Below are 18224 nucleotides of genomic sequence, written 5' to 3' on the forward strand. Positions count from 1 at the left end.
GGTACTAATATGAATCTCATGTTAAGAGATGAGAAAACTGAGACTCAGAGAGGTTAAGCCGTGTGCCCAAAGTCGCAGAGCTTGGAGATGGCAGAACCAGGATTTAATCCTGGTCTGCCCAGTCCAGTTCCCCTGTTCTTTCGGAAAGACGAAGTCTTGTCCTGACATGAGTTTTTCTTCCTGAACCCTTCTTATCACTTGGCCACTCCACGCCACCTGTGCAGCCACCTGTTGGAGGGAACACTAGGTCCTGTCACTCCTCCATCTGCAGTGGGTGAGGACTGTGGCCTTGGACCATGGGAGATCTGGAGTTCCACCACCTGTTCTGGGAGTAGGGCCCAATCAGCCCCCCTGCTCACCTTCTGCCCTATATTAGAGCCCCAGGCTCTGTGCCCTTTTCTTATCATCGCAAAATTCACGATGCTTCGGCTGCTCAGTTCCCTCCTCCTTGTGGCCTTTGGTAAGACCCCAACCTGTGTGTGTGCTCTCTGGGCTGCCCTGGACTAGGAATCCTTGAAATCTACCACTCGCTTTGAGTCCCATGACACCCTACGCCTAGTTCCACAGAAGGGGGTCTCAGCTTGTACCCAGGGGCATGACTATGGGGGCTTTCAGCTTATGATGGAGCAGGAGAGTGGAGGGAGCCGTGGATGGAGAAAGACCATGAAGGGCTGTGGTGGAAGTCCTTGATGGGGGCAGTAAACAAAGTCAAACAGTTAAGAGTTTGGGCTCTGTGGTTGGACGTCTTGGGTTGAATTTCCATTGTTCTATTTACCACTCCAACTCTCCTCTCACACTCCCCCTACCTGGCTCCATATACTATGCTCTGGCCTTTTCCTCGTCTCTCTGCCATATTACATTCCAGCTCAGGGCCACCTCTTCCAAGCAGCCTCCCTTGACTGACAATAATGGTAACAGATAACATGATTGGGTGCTTACTATGCGCCAGGCAGAATGTTTAGGGTTTTTCTTACGTTTTCTCATGTAATTTTCACAACAGCCTCATGAGATCAGTGTTATCATTATCCCCATTTTACCGACCCTCAGGGAAGTAAAGTCGCTTATCATAGAACAAAAGGCAGAGCTGCACTTAATGTTTTTATTTTTGCTTTTTTTTGTAGAGATGGGGTCTTGCTTTGTTGCCCAGACTGGTCTCAAAATCCTGGCCTCAAGACATCCTACCACCTTAGCCTCCTGAGTAGCCTAGATTACAGGCACATGCTACCATACCTGACTACTTTATTTTATTTTACTTTATTTTTCTAGAGACGAGGTCTTGCTGCGTTGCCCAGGCTGGTCTCAAATTCCTGGGCTCAAGCGATCCTCCCGCCTCACCCTCTCAAAGCACTAGGATTACAGGTGTGAGCCACCACACACTGCCCAGAGCTGCACTTTGAACCAGGAAGTCCTTCTTTAAAGCCTCCACTCTGTATGACAATAGCTATCACTTTTTGAGGGCTCATCGAGGGCCAGGCATTGTTCTAAGTGTATCAACTTCTTCAATCCTCCCGATGAAGGAGGCCACATTTTAATCTCTATCCCTGGACTCCTGGGATTCTGGAAAGCCCTGCTCTAGTTTAAATGTTCACTGTTCATGTGTGGTTACTGAGGTCCAGAGGGCAAAAGAGGATTGCATGGGGCCACACAGCCTGTTGAAGGCACAGCTTGGACTGGGACCCTGGCCTCCTCTTTGCTTTTTGGGACCCTTCAGATGATTGACAGCTCTCCTCTCCCCTCTAGCCTCAGGCTATGGCCAACCTTCCTCTCAGCCTTCCAGCCGCGTTGTCAATGGTGAGGATGCAGTCCCCTACAGCTGGCCCTGGCAGGTAAGAGCAATACCAGCTGTACTCATTCCCACCATGGGCTCTGGACCCTAAGCTCTAATGGTGTGGCATCCAGCCTTGACACCACTGCTCCCTTTGCAATGTCCACTTCAGCTTCCAAAAACCAGGCAGCCCTTGGACCATCTACTTCACAGGGAGGTTTTAGCCACTCCATCTGTAACCCTCACTGGGCTATTTGCAACTTAAAAGTGGAATCGGGGGTGAAGGTAATGCTTAACTCAAGGAGTTGGCTCACTGATGGTGGAATTTCAGGCACTGTGTTGAAGAAGTGAGATTTTGAGAGACTCATTTCTAGATTCCTAGGATGATACAACAGGGCTATGAAGTCTGAAAGCAATAAGGGAGTAAGGGGTCTTGTAAGGCCAGTGGAGGGAAGCTCAGAAGGCTGGACTTCATGTGCCGCAGCTATTTAAATTTAATTAAATTAGGCTGGGCCTGGTGGCTCACGCCTGTAATCCCAGCTACTCAGGAGGCTGAGGCAGAAGAACTGCTTGAAAACGGGAGACTGAGGTTGCAGTGAGACAAGATCGTGCCACTGCATTCCAGCCCCAGGCGACAGAGTGAGACTCTGTCTCAAAAAAAATGTTTTAAAATTAAATTATTATTATTATTATTGAGACAGAGTTTCACTCTTGTTGCCCAGGCTGAAGTGCAATGGCATGATCTTGGCTCACTGCAACCTCTGCACCTGGGTTCAAACAATTCTCCTACCTCAGCCTCCCAAGTAGCTGGCATTACAGGCACGTGCCACCAAGCCGGGCTAATTTTGTATTTTTAGTAGAAACAGGGTTTCAGTATGTTGGCCAGGCCAGTCTGGAACTCCTGACCTCAGGTGATCCACCTGCCTCAGCCTCTCAAAGTGCTGGGATTACAGGTGTGAGTCCCTGCACCCAGCTGAAATTTACTTAAATAACATTAACAATTCAGTTCCTCGGTGCTTGCCATAATTCTTTTTTTTTTTTTTTTTTGAGACAGGATCTTGCTCTGTTGCCCAGGCTGGAGTGCAGTGGTGTGATCTCAGCTCACAGCAGCCTTGAGCCCCTAGGTCCAAGCAATCATCCCACCTCAGCCTCCTGTGTACAGAGGACTACAGGCATGCGCTGCCATGTGCAGCTAATTTTTATGTATTTTTGTAGAGATGGGGTCTTGCTATGTTGCCCAGGCTTGCCTCGAACTTCTGAGCTCCAGCGATCCTCCCGTCTTGACCTCCCAAAGTGCTGGGATTATAGGCATGAGCCACCATGCTTGTCCTGCTTGCTACATTTCAAATGTTTGATAGTCACATGTGGCTAGTGGCTACCATATTGGACAGCAAAGATATAGAACATTCCCATCATTGCGGGAAGTTTTATTGGAGAGGGTCAGCAGGCTTGTTCTGTAAAGGGCCAGAGAGTGAATATTTTAGGTTATTTGATGGTTTGGATATTGACTTGACTGTGCCATGGTAGCATGAAAGCAGACACAAACAATACAGAAATGAATGTGACTATTTCCAGGACATCTTTATTACAAAAACAGACCAGGAGCCTGATGTGGCCCACGGTCCACAGTTTGCTAACCCTGGTCTAGAGGGAGCTTTTGAAAATCAGAATGTGTAGGAAATTAGAAGAGAGGCAAAGAACTCATCAGGGTGAGCTGTGCTTCAGAAAGCTCAAGAAGCCTTGAAAGATCTGAGGTTCAAAAGAGTCAGGGGGGCTGGGGTGGTGGCTCCTGCCTGTAATCCCAGCACTTCGGGAAGCTGAGGTGGGCAGATCACCTGAGGTGAGGAGCTCGAGACCAGCCTGGCCAACATGGTGAAACTCCATGTCTACTAAAAATATAAAATTAGCCGGGCATGATGGCAGCTGCCTGTAATCCCAGCTACTCTGGAGGCTGAGGCAGGAGAATCGCTTGAACCCGGGAGGTGGAGGTTGAAATGAGCTGAGACTGCCACCATCGCACTCTAGACTGGGCAACAAGAGCAAAGCTCCATCTCAAAAAAAAAGTCATGGGGTGAGAGGTGCGTGATAGAACAGAGGGCCATCAAGGGCTCTCAGGAGACAGAAGGTAGAGAACGTTGGGGTCCCCAGGGAGGTCATAGTCCTGGTGCGGGGAGGCTTTGGAGAATCAGAATGTGACTCCCACGGAAAAATGATGGGGTCGCCACGGGCAGCTGTACAGGTCGTGCGCTGCACATTTCAGAGTGTGCTCTTGTTTTCTGTGTGAATGGCGCCCTCTAGAGTTGCACAGTGCACAACCTATACAGCCACCGGTGATAATTCTCGTGGTGGGGACCAGCTCACTCAGGCCCTCTTCCTGGGCCACCAGGTTTCCCTGCAGTATGAGAAAAACGGAAGCTTCCACCACACCTGCGGTGGCAGCCTCATCGCCCCCGACTGGGTTATGACTGCGGGCCACTGCATCTCGTGAGTTCTCTACCCTGTCGCTGCCTGTGGCCCGGGCAGCCGGAGAGAGTGGGTGATGATGGGGAAGGAGGGAGGTGAGCCAGTCAGGCCCAGACTGACCTCACCTCCTCCCGCAGGAGCTCCCTGACCTACCAGGTGGTGTTGGGCGCGTACAACCTTGATGTGAAGGAGGGCCCCGAGCAGGTGATCCCCATCGACTCTGGGGACCTCTTTGTGCATCCACTCTGGAACCCCTCGTGTGTGGCCTGTGGGTGAGTGAATGCTCCAGTCTGGAACCCAGAGGCTCCTCTACTCGTCCCTCCATGACCCACAGCCAAGTCTGAGTAGGCTCCAACTCTGAGTAGGGATGTAGGGACAGGGGTGCTGAGTCCAGCAGCCTGTGTCCAAGTCTCACACACTGAAGGTTGAAGCCAGCAGAGTCTTTAAGGACCATCACCACCAAACCTGTCTCCCTATAGAGGGGATGGCAGAGCTCAGGGAGGGGCAGGAACTCTCCCAAGGCCACTTGGCTAGTGGCTTCAGAGCTCAGGGTTCCTCTGGTACCTTTCCCCTAAATCTGAGGGTTTCTCCATTCAGTAGATGGCTCACCCAGTGCATCCTGGGCTCCCAGTACTATGGGCAAAAGGAGGAGCACTGGCCTGAGAGTCAGGCTCTGGCATTAACTCTCTGTATGGCCTGAGCAAGCCACTGGCCTTCCCTGGGCCTCAGTTTTGCCATTTGTCAAAAGGTGATCATGAAGTTGGGCAGCCTGGGTGGTTGTGAAGGCCAAGGAGACAATCTTATGCCCTTCAAGTGTATGAAAAATTCTTAAGTCTGAGTGCCTCAGTTTTTTCTGGTGAGAGGGTCAAAGACGGGTGCAGAACCCCTGCAAATGCAGTATAGGAGTGAAGCACCGTATGATGGAAACCCCAACCCGTCTTCACAGGGCTTCTGGGGTGAGTAGAGAGAAAAGGGAGACCTAGACAAAAGGACTGGATTGGAGCGACACGCAGGCAGGTGAAGACAGAGGGCAGTGGTTCTCAAAATGTGGTCCCCGGGCTGGCAGTATCAGCATCACCTGGGAACCTGTAGCAATGTGAATTATTGGCCAGGCATGGTAATCCCAGCACTTCCGGAGGCTGAGGCAGGTGAATCACTTGAGCCCAGGAGCTCGTGACCAGCCTGGCCAACATGGTGAAAACCCGTCTCTACTAAAAATTTAAAAAATTAGCCAGACGTGGTGACGCACACCTATAATGCCAGCTACCCTGGAGGCTGAGGCAGGAGAATTGCTTGAACCCAGGAGGCAGAGGTTGCAGTGAGCCGAGATCACTCCATTGTACTCCAGCCTGGGCGACAGAGCGAGACTCTGTCTCAAAAAAAAAAAAAAAAACAGTGAATTATTGGACCTTAGCCAAGATCCACTGCATCAGACACTGGGGTGGGATGCAGCAGTCTGTTTTTTGTTTTGTTTTGTTTTTTGAAACTGAGTCTCGCTCTGTCGCTCAGGCTGGAGTGCAGTGGTGTGATCTTGGCTCACTACAAGCTCTGCCTCCTGGGTTCACACCATTCTCCTGCCTCAGTCTCCCAAATAGCTGGGACTACAGGCGCCCGCCACCACGCCTGGCGTATTTTTTTATTTTATTTTTAGTAGAAACGGGGTTTCACCGTGTTAGTCAGGATGGTCTCAATCTCTTAACCTCGTGATCCTCAGCAGTCTGTTTTAACAAGCCCTCCAGGTGATTCTGATACAGCTGAACTGTGAGGGTTAAAGCGCCAAAGGAGAGGGCAATTCTGAAGGCCAAGGGTCAGAGTGAGCCAAGGGGCTAGAAGGGCTTCTTAAAATTGCTAAACCTTGGCTGGGCGTGGTAGTTCATGCCTGTAATCCCAGCACTTTGGGAGGCTGAGGTGGGCAGATCACCTGAGGTCAGGAGTTCTAGACCACCCTGGCCAACATGGCAAAACCCCATCTCTACTAAAAATAATAAACAAAAATTAGCCAGGCATGGTGGTGTGCACCTGTAATGCCAGCTACTTGGGAGGCTGAGGCAGGAAAATCACTTGAACCCAGAAGGTGGAGGTTGCAGTGAGCCAAGATCATGCCACTGCACTCCAGTTTGGGCAACAGAGTGAGATTCTGACTCAAAAAATAAAAAATAAAAAAAATTGCTCAGCCTTAACAATGATTTGGGCCAGGTGTAGTGGCTCATGCCTGTAATTCCAGCACTTCAGGAGGTGATAGCGGGAGGATCCCTTGGTCCAGGAGGCTGCAGTGAGCTATGATTGTGACACTGCACTCCAGCCTGGGCAACATACCGAGACTGTGTCTCAATAATAATAATAATGATGATGATGATGAAAGAGTGGATTTGGAGGGTAAAGGAGCTGGGGCATCTCAGAGGTGGAATAGCCTGGAGCAACAGCTAGAAGGTAGGACTTGGGCCGGCTGGAGGACCAGGCCCTGTGACTCTTCCCTCTTCCCCAGCAATGACATCGCCCTCATCAAGCTCTCACGAAGCGCCCAGCTGGGAGACGCCGTCCAGCTCGCCTCACTCCCTCCTGCTGGTGACATCCTTCCCAACGAGACACCCTGCTACATCACCGGCTGGGGCCGTCTCTATAGTACGTGCTGACATCTCTAGCTGGCCACAGGGACAGTGTCAGAAAGACAGGGCTTGGGGGCTGCAGGTTGAAGGTAACACCAAGACCGGACCTTGTACTTTTCTCCTGTTTCTCTCCAGCTGCAGCCTTCTCCTACCAACCTCCAAAACATGAATGTGGTCAGTTGCACATGTTTTGGTGCCTCCTGTGTGCCAGGTGCTGGGGATGTAATTGTGCACAAAGCACGCAGGACCATTTAGCGGGTGGGAGGAGAGTCCTCATCAGGGCGGAAGAGCTGTGCGCCTTGAATGCCCCCTTCCTCTGGGGCTCCTAGTCCTGTGCCCCCAGGCCCCTGACTCTGTGCTTTTTATCCCTGCAGCCAACGGACCACTCCCAGACAAGCTGCAGCAGGCCCTGCTGCCCGTGGTGGACTATGAGCACTGCTCCAAGTGGAACTGGTGGGGTCCCACTGTGAAGAAGACCATGGTGTGTGCTGGTGGGGACACCCGCTCCGGCTGCAACGTGAGTCAGCTCTTACCTGCACGAGGTGGTGCTGGGTGTGCAGGACCTTGGAATGGGGCCAACTGCCTGGAAGGTGGAGGAGGGATCTTGCCTGCTTGCCCCATTCAGCCTCCAGGCCAGGCAGGACTTGGAGGAAGTCAGCGCAGTCCAGACACAGAGCCCAGGCCTGGGAGTCAGGACCCCTGGGTTGCAGTCTCAGCTCACACACTGACACGACTTGTGACAAGTCATTGTCTCTCCCTGGTCCTCAGGCTTCCGCATCAGCACAGGAGAAGATACTGGTACCATAACCTCTAATGCCAGGTCAACTCTGTGGTTCTGAAGTTATAATTAAACATTAAGAATTCTATCATTGTTCTGGGCACAGTCGCTCATGCCTATCATCCAAGTGCTTCAGGAGGCTGAGACTGGAGGATTGCTTGAGGCCAGGAGTTTGAGACCAGCCTAAGTAACATAGTGAGATGCCCATCTACAAAAAAACTTTTTTTAATTAGTCAGGCATGGTGGTACTCACCTGTAGTCCCAAATACTTGAGAGGCTAAGGTGGGAGGATTATTTGAGCCTGGGAGTTCAAGCCTACAGTGGGCTATGATTTTTGCCACTGCACTCAAGCCTGGGTGACAGAGCAAGACATTGTCTTTTTTTTTTTTTTTTTTTTGAGACAGGATCTTGCTCTGTTGCCCAGGCTGGAGTGCAGTGATGCCATCACAGCTCACTGTAGCCTTGCCCTCCTGGGCTCAAGCAATCCTCCCACGTCAGCCTCCCGAGTAGCCAGGAGTACAAATGCACGCCACAGTGCCTAGCTAATTTTTAAATTTTTTGTAGAGATGAGGTCTCACCATGTTGCCCAGGCTGGTCTCTAACTCTTGGGCTCAAGTGATCCTCCCGCCTTGGCCTTCCAAACTGTTGTGTTTACAGACATGAGCCACTGTGCCTGGCCAAGACCTTGTCTGTTAAAGAAGAAAAATACTATCAAATACCCTCATTGTATTTTTTTTTTTTTTTTGAGACGGAGTCTCGCTCTGTCGCCCAGGCTGGAGTGCAGTGGCCGGATCTCAGCTCACTGCAAGCTCTGCCTCCCGGGTTTACGCCATTCTCCTGCCTCAGCCTCCCGAGTAGCTGGGACTACAGGCACCTGCCACCTCACCCAGCTAATTTTTTGTATTTTTTTAGTAGAGACGGGGTTTCACCGTGTTCGCCAGGATGGTCTCGATCTTCTGACCTCGTGATCTGCCTGTCTCGGCCTCCCAAAGTGCTGGGATTACAGGCTTGAGCCACCGTGCCCGGCCCCCTCATTGTATTATAATTGAGTATGAATTAATAATTAACTGTAGTACTGCCAATAAGAACTATGTTTATCGAGTGTTTCTTCTCTACTGGATATCGTGCTAAGATCATGCATCATCTCATGTCACTCCCTAGGCTCTTGGATAGATACTACTATTCCCTATCACAAATGAGTCAGCTGGCTGGGCGCGGTGGCTCACACCCATAATCCCTTTGGGAGGCCGAGGTGGGTGGATCACCTGAGGTCAGGACTTCGAGACCAGTCTGGCCAACATGGTGAAACCCCATCTCTATTAAATACACAAAAATTAGCCGGGTGTAGTGGCAGGTGCCTGTAATCCCAGCTACCTGGGAGGCAGAAGAATCACTTGAACCTGGGAGCCGGGAGATGGAGGTTGCAGTGACCCAAGATTGTATCACTGTACTCTAGCCTGGACAAAGTGAGACTCCGCCTAAAAAAATAAAAAAATTACAAATAATAAGAAAAAAATGAGTGAGCTGAGGTTTAGAGGGGTGAAGTAATGTCGGAATTTCTCGAAATCCCTAGAGTTCAGAACGAGTTCCATAAACCTCAGACATAGGCCGGGTGCGGTGGCTCAAGCCTGTAATCCCAGCACTTTGGGAGGCCGAGACGGGCGGATCACAAGGTCAGGAGATCGAGACCATCCTGGCGAACACGGTGAAACCCCGTCTCTACTAAAAAATACAAAAAAAATTAGCCGGGCGAGGTGGCAGGCGCCTGTAGTCCCAGCTACTCGGGAGGCTGAGGCAGGAGAATGGCGTGAACCCGGGAGGCGGAGCTTGCAGTGAGCTGAGATCTGGCCACAGCACTCCAGCCTGGGCGGCAGAGCGAGACTCCGTCTCAAAAAAAACAAAAAACGGCCGGGCGCGGTGGCTCAAGCCTGTAATCCCAGCACTTTGGGAGGCCGAGACGGGCGGATCACGAGGTCAGGAGATCGAGACCATCCTGGCTAACACGGTGAAACCCCGTCTCTACTAAAAAAATACAAAAAAAAACTAGCCGGGCGAGGTGGCGGGCGCCTGTAGTCCCAGCTACTCGGGAGGCTGAGGCAGGAGAATGGCGTGAACCCAGGAGGCGGAGCTTGCAGTGAGCGGAGATCTGGCCACTGCACTCCAGACTGGGCGACAGAAGCGAGACTCCATCTCAAAAAAAAAAAAAAAAAAAAAAACAAAAACAAAAAACAAAAAACAAAAACAAAAACAAAAACAAAAAACCTCAGACATGGCTCAGCCACCCACCCCTCTCTGATGGTTCCAGGGTGACTCTGGAGGACCCCTCAACTGCCCCACAGAGGATGGTGGCTGGCAGGTCCACGGTGTGACCAGCTTTGTTTCTTCCTTTGGCTGCAACACCCGAAGGAAGCCCACGGTGTTCACTCGAGTCTCTGCCTTCATCGACTGGATCGAGGAGGTGAGGAGGGCAGGGCGGCCGGGAGGGCTCCAGGGTGGTGGCTCTTCTGAGAGGTGATGGGTGAGAAACGTTGGATCCTGGGGAGGGCCTGAAAGGATCCTAGAAGCTCAGTGGGGAAGGGCCCTTGGGGACATTCCAGAAGAGCTTGGGGATGTTTTCTGATATAGTGTGTCTCCGGGAACTTGATGGCTTCTGAGTGGCGCTTGGAACTACGGCTGAACTTCCTTATTTCAACAAGTATTTACAAAGTATCTCCTCTGGTCTTGTCCTCTCTTGTCAGGGAGGATAGAGACATGCCAGATAAGAGGTTGCCTGCTGGGGGACAGGTGATTACATAAACGATAATGACGAAGTCTGATGAGAGCCAAGAGAGGGGAGTCCAGGCCTCAGACTTCATCTGGGGATGGGTGATCAGAGAGGATTAATAATGCTTGTGATAACAGTAATAGCTAAAAAAAAAAAAAAAAAAAAAAAAAAAAGAGTAATAGCTGGGCATGGTGTACTCACACCTGTAATCCCAGCACTTTGGGAGGCTGAGGCAGGTGGATCACGAGGTCAGGAGTTCAAGACCAGCCTGGCCAAGATGGTGAAACCCCATCTCTACTAAAAATACAAAACTTAGCCGGGCGTGGTGGCAGGTGCTTGTAATCCCAGCTGCTTGGGAGGCTGAGGCAGAGAATTGCTTGAACTTGGGAGGCGGAGGTTGCAGTCAGTCGAGATCATACCACTGCACTGCAGCCTGGGTGACAGAGCAAGACTCTGTCTCCAAAACAAAACAAAACAAAAGTAATAGCTAGCTGGGTGCAGTGATGCCCACCTGTAGTCCCAGCTACTCGGGAGGCTGAGGCAGGAGGATCGCTTGAGCCCTGGAGTTCTGGGCTGTAGTGCACTATACCCATTGGGTTCTGCACCAAGTTTGGCATCAATGTGGTGACCTCCTGGGAGTGGGGACCACCAGGTGGCCTAAGGAGGGGTGAACTGTCCCAGGTCAGAAACGGAGCGGGTCAAAACTCCCATGCCGATAAGTAGTAGGATCACACCTGTGAATAGCCACTGTACTCCAACCCAAGAGGCGGAGGTTACAGTGAGTTGAGATCGTACCACTGCACTCCAGCCTGGGCAACACAGCAAGACCCTGTCTCTTAAAAAAAAAAAAAAAGTAGTGCTTGCTTTGGCAGCACATAAACTAAAATTCGAAGGACACAGAGATTAGCACGGCCCCTGTGCAAGGATGATATGCAAACTCATGAAGCCTTCCATTAAAAAAAACATTTCTGGCCTAGTGCAGTGGTTCATGCCTGTAATCCCAGCACTTTGGGAGACTGAGATGGGCAGATCACGAGGTCAGGAGATCGAGACCATCCTGGCTAACACGGTGAAACCCGTCTCTACTAAAAATACAAAAAACTAGCTGGGCGAGGTGGCAGGTGCCTGCAGTCTCAGCTACTTGGGAGGCTAAGGCAGGAGAATGGCGTGAACCCAGGAGGCGGAACTTGCAGTGAGCTGAGATCCGGCCACTGCACTCCAGGCTGGGCGACAGAGCAAGACTCCGTCTCAAAAAAAAAAAAAAAAAAAAAATTTTCTGATCTAGTACAGTGGTTCATGCCTGTAATCCCAGCACTTTGGGAGGCCGAGGCAGGCGGATCACCTGAGGTCAGGAGTTCAAGACCAGCCTGGCCAACATGGTGAAACCCCGTCTCTACTAAGAATACAAAAAATTAGCTGGGCGTGGTGGTGCATGCCCATGGTCCCAGCTACTGAGGAGGCTGAGACAGGAGAATTGCTTCAACCTGGGAGGTGGAGGTTGCAGTGAGCCGAGAGCACACCACTGCACTCCAGCCTGGGTGACAGAGCAAGACTCCATCTCAAAAAAAAAATATAAATAAATAAATAAATAGTAATAGTGATGATTTATAGACCATTTAATACCTTGGTTCCCAGACCCATGTTAAAAATATATATATATATATAAGGCCAGGCACAGTGGCTCACTCCTGTAATCCCAGCACTTTGGTAGGCCGAGGCAGGGGGATCACAAGGTCAGGAGTTGGAGACCAGCCTGGCCAATATGGTGAAACCCTGTCTCTACAAAAATATTAAAAAATTGGCTGGGTGTGGTGGTGCATGGCTGTAACCCCAGCTACTAGGGAGGCTGAGGTAGGAGAATTGCTTGAACATGGGAGGCAGAGGTTGCAGTGAGCCGAGATTGCACCATTGCACTCCAGCCTGGGTGACAAAGCAAGACTCTGTCTCAAAAAAAAAAAAAAAAAAAAAAAAAAAAGAGGCCAGGCGCGTTGGCTCACACCTGTAATCCCTCCACTTTGGGAGGCTGAGGTTGGCTCACACCTGTAATCCCTCCACTTTGGGAGGCTGAGGTGGGCAGATCACGAGGTCAGGAGATTGAGACCATCCTGGCTAACACGGTGAAACCCCGTCTATACTGAAAATACAAAAATTAGCCAGGCATGGTGGCGTATGCCTGTAGCCCCAGCTACTCGGGAGGCTCAGGCAGGAGAATTGCTTGAACCTGGGAGGCAGAGGTTGCAGTGAGCCGAGATTGTGCCACTGCACTCCAGCCTGGGCAACAGAGTGAGACTCTGTTTAAAAAAAAAACCCGGCCGGGCGCAGTGGCTCAAGCCTGTAATCCCAGCACTTTGGGAGGCCGAGACGGGCGGATCACGAGGTCAGGAGATCGAGACCATCCTGGCTAACATGGTGAAACCCCGTCTCTACTAAAAAATACAAAAACTAGCCGGGCGACGTGGCGGGAGCCTGTAGTCCCAGCTACTCGGGAGGCTGAGGCAGGAGAATGGCGTGAACCCGGGAGGCGGAGCTTGCAGTGAGCTGAGATCCGGCCACTGCACTCCAGCCTGGGCGGCAGAGCGAGACTCTGTCTCAAAAAAAAAAAAAAAAAAAACCCAAAATATATATTTTTTTGTTTGTATACACACACACACACACACACATGCATACATACCATCTAAATTTGTGCCAGGCATTGTAGAGAGAACCTTAGTTAACAATTTAATCAAGAACCCCCCCATGAGGTAAGTTCTATCATTATCTCTACTACATAGAGGAGGAAATTGAGGCTCAGAGAGCTCAATCCCTCTCCCAGGGTCACACAGCAGGGCTGGAAGTTGAACCCAGTTTCATCTAGCTCCAGAACCTGTGCTCCTAAATTGACTATTCTGTCCATCCCCCCAACTTTTCCAGACCATAGCAAGCCACTAGAACCAAGGCCCAGCTGGCAGTGCTGATCGATCCCACATCCTGAATAAGAATAAAGATCTCTCAGAAAATTCCAAGTTGAATCTTTCTTTGTTGACTCACCTCTTCCTCTCTGGCCTGTTCCTAAAATCTTAGATCTCATATGCAGAGATAGGACCAGGTCCAACCCTTTCACATGAAGATGAGGAAAAAATGATGCTAGGAGAGAAGGGAGTTGCTTTCCGGTGACCTGACCATCCTGGTTTGCCTGGAACTTCAGGAATTCTTAAGACACTAGACACTTAATGCTAAGACTGGGAAAGTCCCAGGAAAACTGGGACAAGTTGGTCGCCTTAGTATATAGTCACACATAAGTCAGTAGCTTTTCAATGCAGGCATATAAACGTGGTAAAAATCTGCAGATAGGCAGGGCGCGGTGGCTCAAGCCTGTAATCCCAGCACTTTGGGAGGCCGAGGCGGGTGGATCACGAGGTCAGGAGATCGAGACCATCCTGGTTAACACGGTGAAACCCCCGTCTCTACTAAAAATACAAAAAAAAAAAAAAATTAGCTGGGCGTGGGTGTGGTGGCGGGAGCCTGTAGTCCCAGCTACTCAGGAGGCTGAGGTAGGAGAATGGCGTGAACCCAGGAGGCGGAGCTTGCAGTGAGCCAAGATCGCACCACTGCACTCCAGCCTGGGTGACATAGCAAGACTGTGTCTCAGAAAAAAAAAAAAAAATCTGCAGATAAACAGACCCTGCCAGCGCCTCAGGAAGCTCATGGTAGAGTGGGAAGGACAGTGTGTGTTCTGCTTCCATTGATGGGCTGGGGGCTTTGGTTATTCATTCACTCAACAAACACTTATTCCTTGTTTTAGAGGAGGGCTCAGAGGGGTGAGGAGACATGGTTCCTGCCCTGAAGTGGCTCATTATTTAAAGATAACTGAGCTGTATTAGTCTGTGTTGATACTGCTACAAAGAACTGCCCGAGCCAGGCGCGGTGGCTCAAGCCTGTAATCCCAGCACTTTGGGAGGCCGAGACGGGCGGATCACGATCGTGGTCAGGAGATCGAGACCATCCTGGCTAACACGGTGAAACCCTGTCTCTACTAAAAATACAAAAACTAGCCGGGCAAGGTGGCGGGCGCCTGTAGTCCCAGCTAATTGGGAGGCTGAGGCAGGAGAATGGCATAAAAAAACCCGGGAGGCGGAGCTTGCAGTGAGCTGAGATCCGGCCACTGCACTCCAGCCTGGGCGACAGAGGGAGACTCCGCCTCAAAAAAAAAAAAAAAAAAAAAAAAAAAAAAAAAAAAAAAAAGAACTGCCCGAGACTGGGTAATTTATAAAGGAAAGAAGTTTAATTGACTGACAGTTCAGCATGGCTGGGGAGGCCTCAGGAAATTTACAATCATGGTGGAAGGGGAAGGGGAAGCAAGGGACCTTCTTTACAAAGTGGCAGGAAGGAAAAGTGCCGAGCGCAAAGGGGGAGGAGTCCCTTATAAAACCATCAGATCTGGTGAGAACTCACTCACTATCATGTGAACAGCATGGGGGAAACCGCCCTATGATTCAATTACCTTCTCCCTTGACACATGGCAATTATGGGGATTACAATTCAAGATGAGATTTGGGTGGGGACACAAAGCCTAACCATGTCATGAGCATATCAGGGTCATTCATTAAACATGTGGCAAGTTCAGGGCTGGAAAAATAGAGACAAGTCAGGCAACCCTAGGGAGAGCCTTTGCTGCAGCCGGGAGAAGACACACACACAGATACACAGGTACACACAGGTACACACACACAGGTACACACAGGTAAACAGGTACACACACACAGGTACACACAATGCTGCACACGAGCCCAGAGCCCAGCAAACAGTTGAGTTTTGAAAGAAAGAACACTGGCTGGGTGCAGTAGCTCATGCTTGTAATCCTAGCACTTTGGGAGGCTGAGGCAGGTGGATCACCTGAGGTCACGAGTTTGAAATTCCATCTTAAAAAAGAAAAAAAGAATGCTGTTACACAGACAAAAGCAACATAAAACAAGAGAGTCTGGCTGGCCCTGGTGGTTCATACCTGTAATCTCAGCACTTTGGGAGGCCATGGTGGGTGGATCACTTGAGCCCAGGAGTTTGAGACCAGCCTGGGAAACATGGTAAAACCCCATCTCTACAAAAAATATAAAAATTAGCCAGGTGTGGTGGTGTGCACCTGTAGTCCCAGCTTCTCGGAAGACTGAGGTGGAAGAATCACTTGAGTCCAGGAGGCAGAGGCTGCAGTGAGCTGAGATTGTGACATTGCACTCCAGCCTGGGCACAGAGCAAGACTCTGTCTCAAAAAAGAAAACAAACAAACAAACAAACAAACAAGAAAAGGAATCTCTTTACTCATATTTCTCTTTGAACACCATGAAAGGAAAGACCGTCCCAGCAAGGACACACACAAATGACTTTAACATTAATGGCCCATTTGTAGCCTCCCTTTATACTTTCAGCTACAACTGAAAAAGATGCAACATAGAGAATGATATAACAGAGAATAATATATATTATTTTAATATAGATAATATGGAGAATAATATATACCTATACTCAGGTATCCTCCCTTCAGAATTAACAAATTTCACATTTTGCTTCATATTCTAAAAAATATCTATTACAATCATCCACTAGAAAAAGAGATCTATAATTTTTTAGATCCAGCCCGTCACCCAGGCTGGAGTGCAGTGGTGCAATCTTGGCTCACTGCAACGTCCATCTCCCAGGTTCAAGCGATTCTCCTGCCTCAGCCTTCTGAGTAGCTGGGACTACAGGCACCCACCACCATGCCCGGCTGATTTTTTTTTTTTTTTTGAGACGGAATCTCGCTCTGTTGCCCAGGCTGGAGTGCAGTGGTATGATCTCAGCTCACTGCAACCTCTGCCCCCCGGGTTCAAGCAATTCTCCTGCCTCAGCCTCCCAAGCAGCTGGGACTACAGGCGCAAGCTACCATGCTCAGCTAATTTTTGTATTTTTAGTAGAGATGGGGTTTCACCATGTTGACCAGACTGGTCTCGAACTCCTGATCTCGTAATCCACCCACCTCGGTCTCCCAAAGTGCTGGGACTACAGGCATGAGCCACCGTGCCCGGCCTGATTTTTGTATTTTAGCAGAGATGAAGTTTCACCATGTTGCTCAGGCTGGTCTCGAACTCCTGACCTCAAGTGATCCACCCGCCTTGGCCTCCCAAAGTGCTGGGATTACAGGCATGAGCCACTGTGCCTGGTCAAGATCTATAAATTTGGAGAAGAGATTTAATATCTTATAAAGGGTTACAGCCTATACGGTGGCCATGCTGACAGGCTAGGAAGTGTAGCCTCCCGCAGAGACCAGAAACAGGCACTCCAAAGGAGGATGGATTGGAACAGGAGCTTTAAGCTGAAAGAGTTGGCTAAACATACATATTCAACAGGTTATAGAAGGAGCTGTGGGCTGGGTGCGGTGGCTTGCGCCTGTCATCCCAGCACTTTGGGAGGCTGAGGTGGGTGGATCACTTAAGGTCAGGAGTTCGTGACCAGCCTGGCCAACATGGTGAAACCCCATCTCTACTAAAAAATACAAAAATTAGCCGGGTGTGGCAGCAGGTGCGTATAATCCCAGCTACTCAGGAGGCTGAGGCAGGAGAATTGCTTGAACCCAGGAGGCGGATGTTGCAATGAGCTGAGATCGTGCCATTGCACTCCAGCCTGGGCGACAAGAGCAAAACTCCGTTTCAAAAAAAAGAAGGAGCTGGCCGGGCGCGGTGGCTCAAGCCTGTAATCCCAGCACTTTGGGAGGCTGAGACAGGCGGATCACGAGGTCAGGAGATCGAGACCATCCTGGCGAACACGGTGAAACCCCGTCTCTACTAAAAAAAAAAAAAAAAAAAAAAAAAAAACCCAAAAAACTAGCCGGGCGAGGTGGCGGGCGCCTGTAGTCCTAGCTACTCGGGAGGCTGAGAGGCAGGAGAATGGCGTAAACCCGGGAGACGGAGCTTGCAGTGAGCTGAGATCCGGCCACTGCACTCCAGCCTGGGCGACAGAGCGAGACTCCGTCTCAAAAAAAAAAAAAAAAAAAAGAAGGAGCTGTAAATATTCACAAAGGGGGTCCTGACACATGTGTACTGAACAAACATGCATGTTACATGTGTCCCATGTTCACTGTGGGGTGGAGACTTAACATTTAAATGCATTACTGCCGGGCATGGTGGCATGTGCCTGTAGTCCCTGCTACTCGGAAGGTGGAGACAGGAGGATAGCTTGAAGCTAGGAGTTCAAGGCTGCAGTGCACTATGATCACACCTGTGAATAGCCACTGCACTCCAGCCTGGACAACATAGTGAGACCCCATCTCTTTTTTTAAAGCATGAAAACAAGGCCCTGTACATCAAAAGGTGAAGCACAAACATGAAGGCACTCAAGTGCAGCTTCTGTAAACAAGACAGAACCAGTCCATGGTCTGTGGTCTTCTTATCAGGAGAAAGTTAATGAAATCTGTGTCTTGACTAACCAAAGCTGTAATTATGGCTGTGGAGCAGGAGCAGGGGGGCTGTTAGTATCTGGTGGTGGATGAGCTGCAGTTGTTTTAATATTACTTATCTTAAGGCCACTGCTTGTTGAGCTGCTAGAGAGAAGGAAACATCTCAGGCAGCTGGGAGCGGTGGCTCATGCCTATAATCCCAGCACTTTGGAAGGCCAGGTTAGGAAGAATGCTTGAACCCAGAGGTTTGAGACCAGCTTGGGCAACATGGCAAAACCCCATCTTAGCTGGGTGGGGTGGTGGCACATGCCTGTAGTCCCAGCTACTTGTGAGACAGAGGTGGGAGGATCACTTGAGCCCAAGAGGTTGAGGCTGCAGTGAGCTGTGACTGCACCACTGTACCACTCCAGCCTGGGTGACAGATTGAGACCTTGTCTCCAAAAAAA

The 18224-nt window shown here is 50.2% G+C and overlaps 1 protein-coding gene and 1 non-coding gene across 3 annotated transcripts; both read left to right on the forward strand.

Moving 5' to 3' along the window:
* Positions 1-280: 280 nt before the first annotated feature.
* Positions 281-13378, forward strand: CELA3B (chymotrypsin like elastase 3B). Of its 2 annotated transcripts, none has more exons than XM_010364349.2 (8): positions 281-460; positions 1741-1826; positions 4152-4249; positions 4366-4500; positions 6714-6850; positions 7209-7351; positions 9918-10070; positions 13287-13378. In XM_010364349.2, exons 1-8 carry the CDS (start codon positions 421-423, stop codon positions 13302-13304), a joined length of 810 nt encoding a protein of 269 aa, XP_010362651.1. In that variant the 5' UTR covers positions 281-420; the 3' UTR covers positions 13305-13378. The 2 variants fall into 2 exon arrangements, with proteins under 2 accessions (XP_010362651.1, XP_010362650.1); XM_010364348.2 differs by lacking the exon at positions 13287-13378 and adding an exon at positions 10238-10549.
* LOC115892497 lies at positions 11233-11336 on the forward strand. Its single transcript, XR_004052376.1, has one exon. It is a non-coding gene; the product is annotated as a U6 spliceosomal RNA (small nuclear RNA).
* Positions 13379-18224: the final 4846 nt, after the last annotated feature.

Source organism: Rhinopithecus roxellana, chromosome 12 (assembly GCF_007565055.1).
Source record: "Rhinopithecus roxellana isolate Shanxi Qingling chromosome 12, ASM756505v1, whole genome shotgun sequence".
Lineage (NCBI taxonomy): Eukaryota > Metazoa > Chordata > Mammalia > Primates > Cercopithecidae > Rhinopithecus > Rhinopithecus roxellana.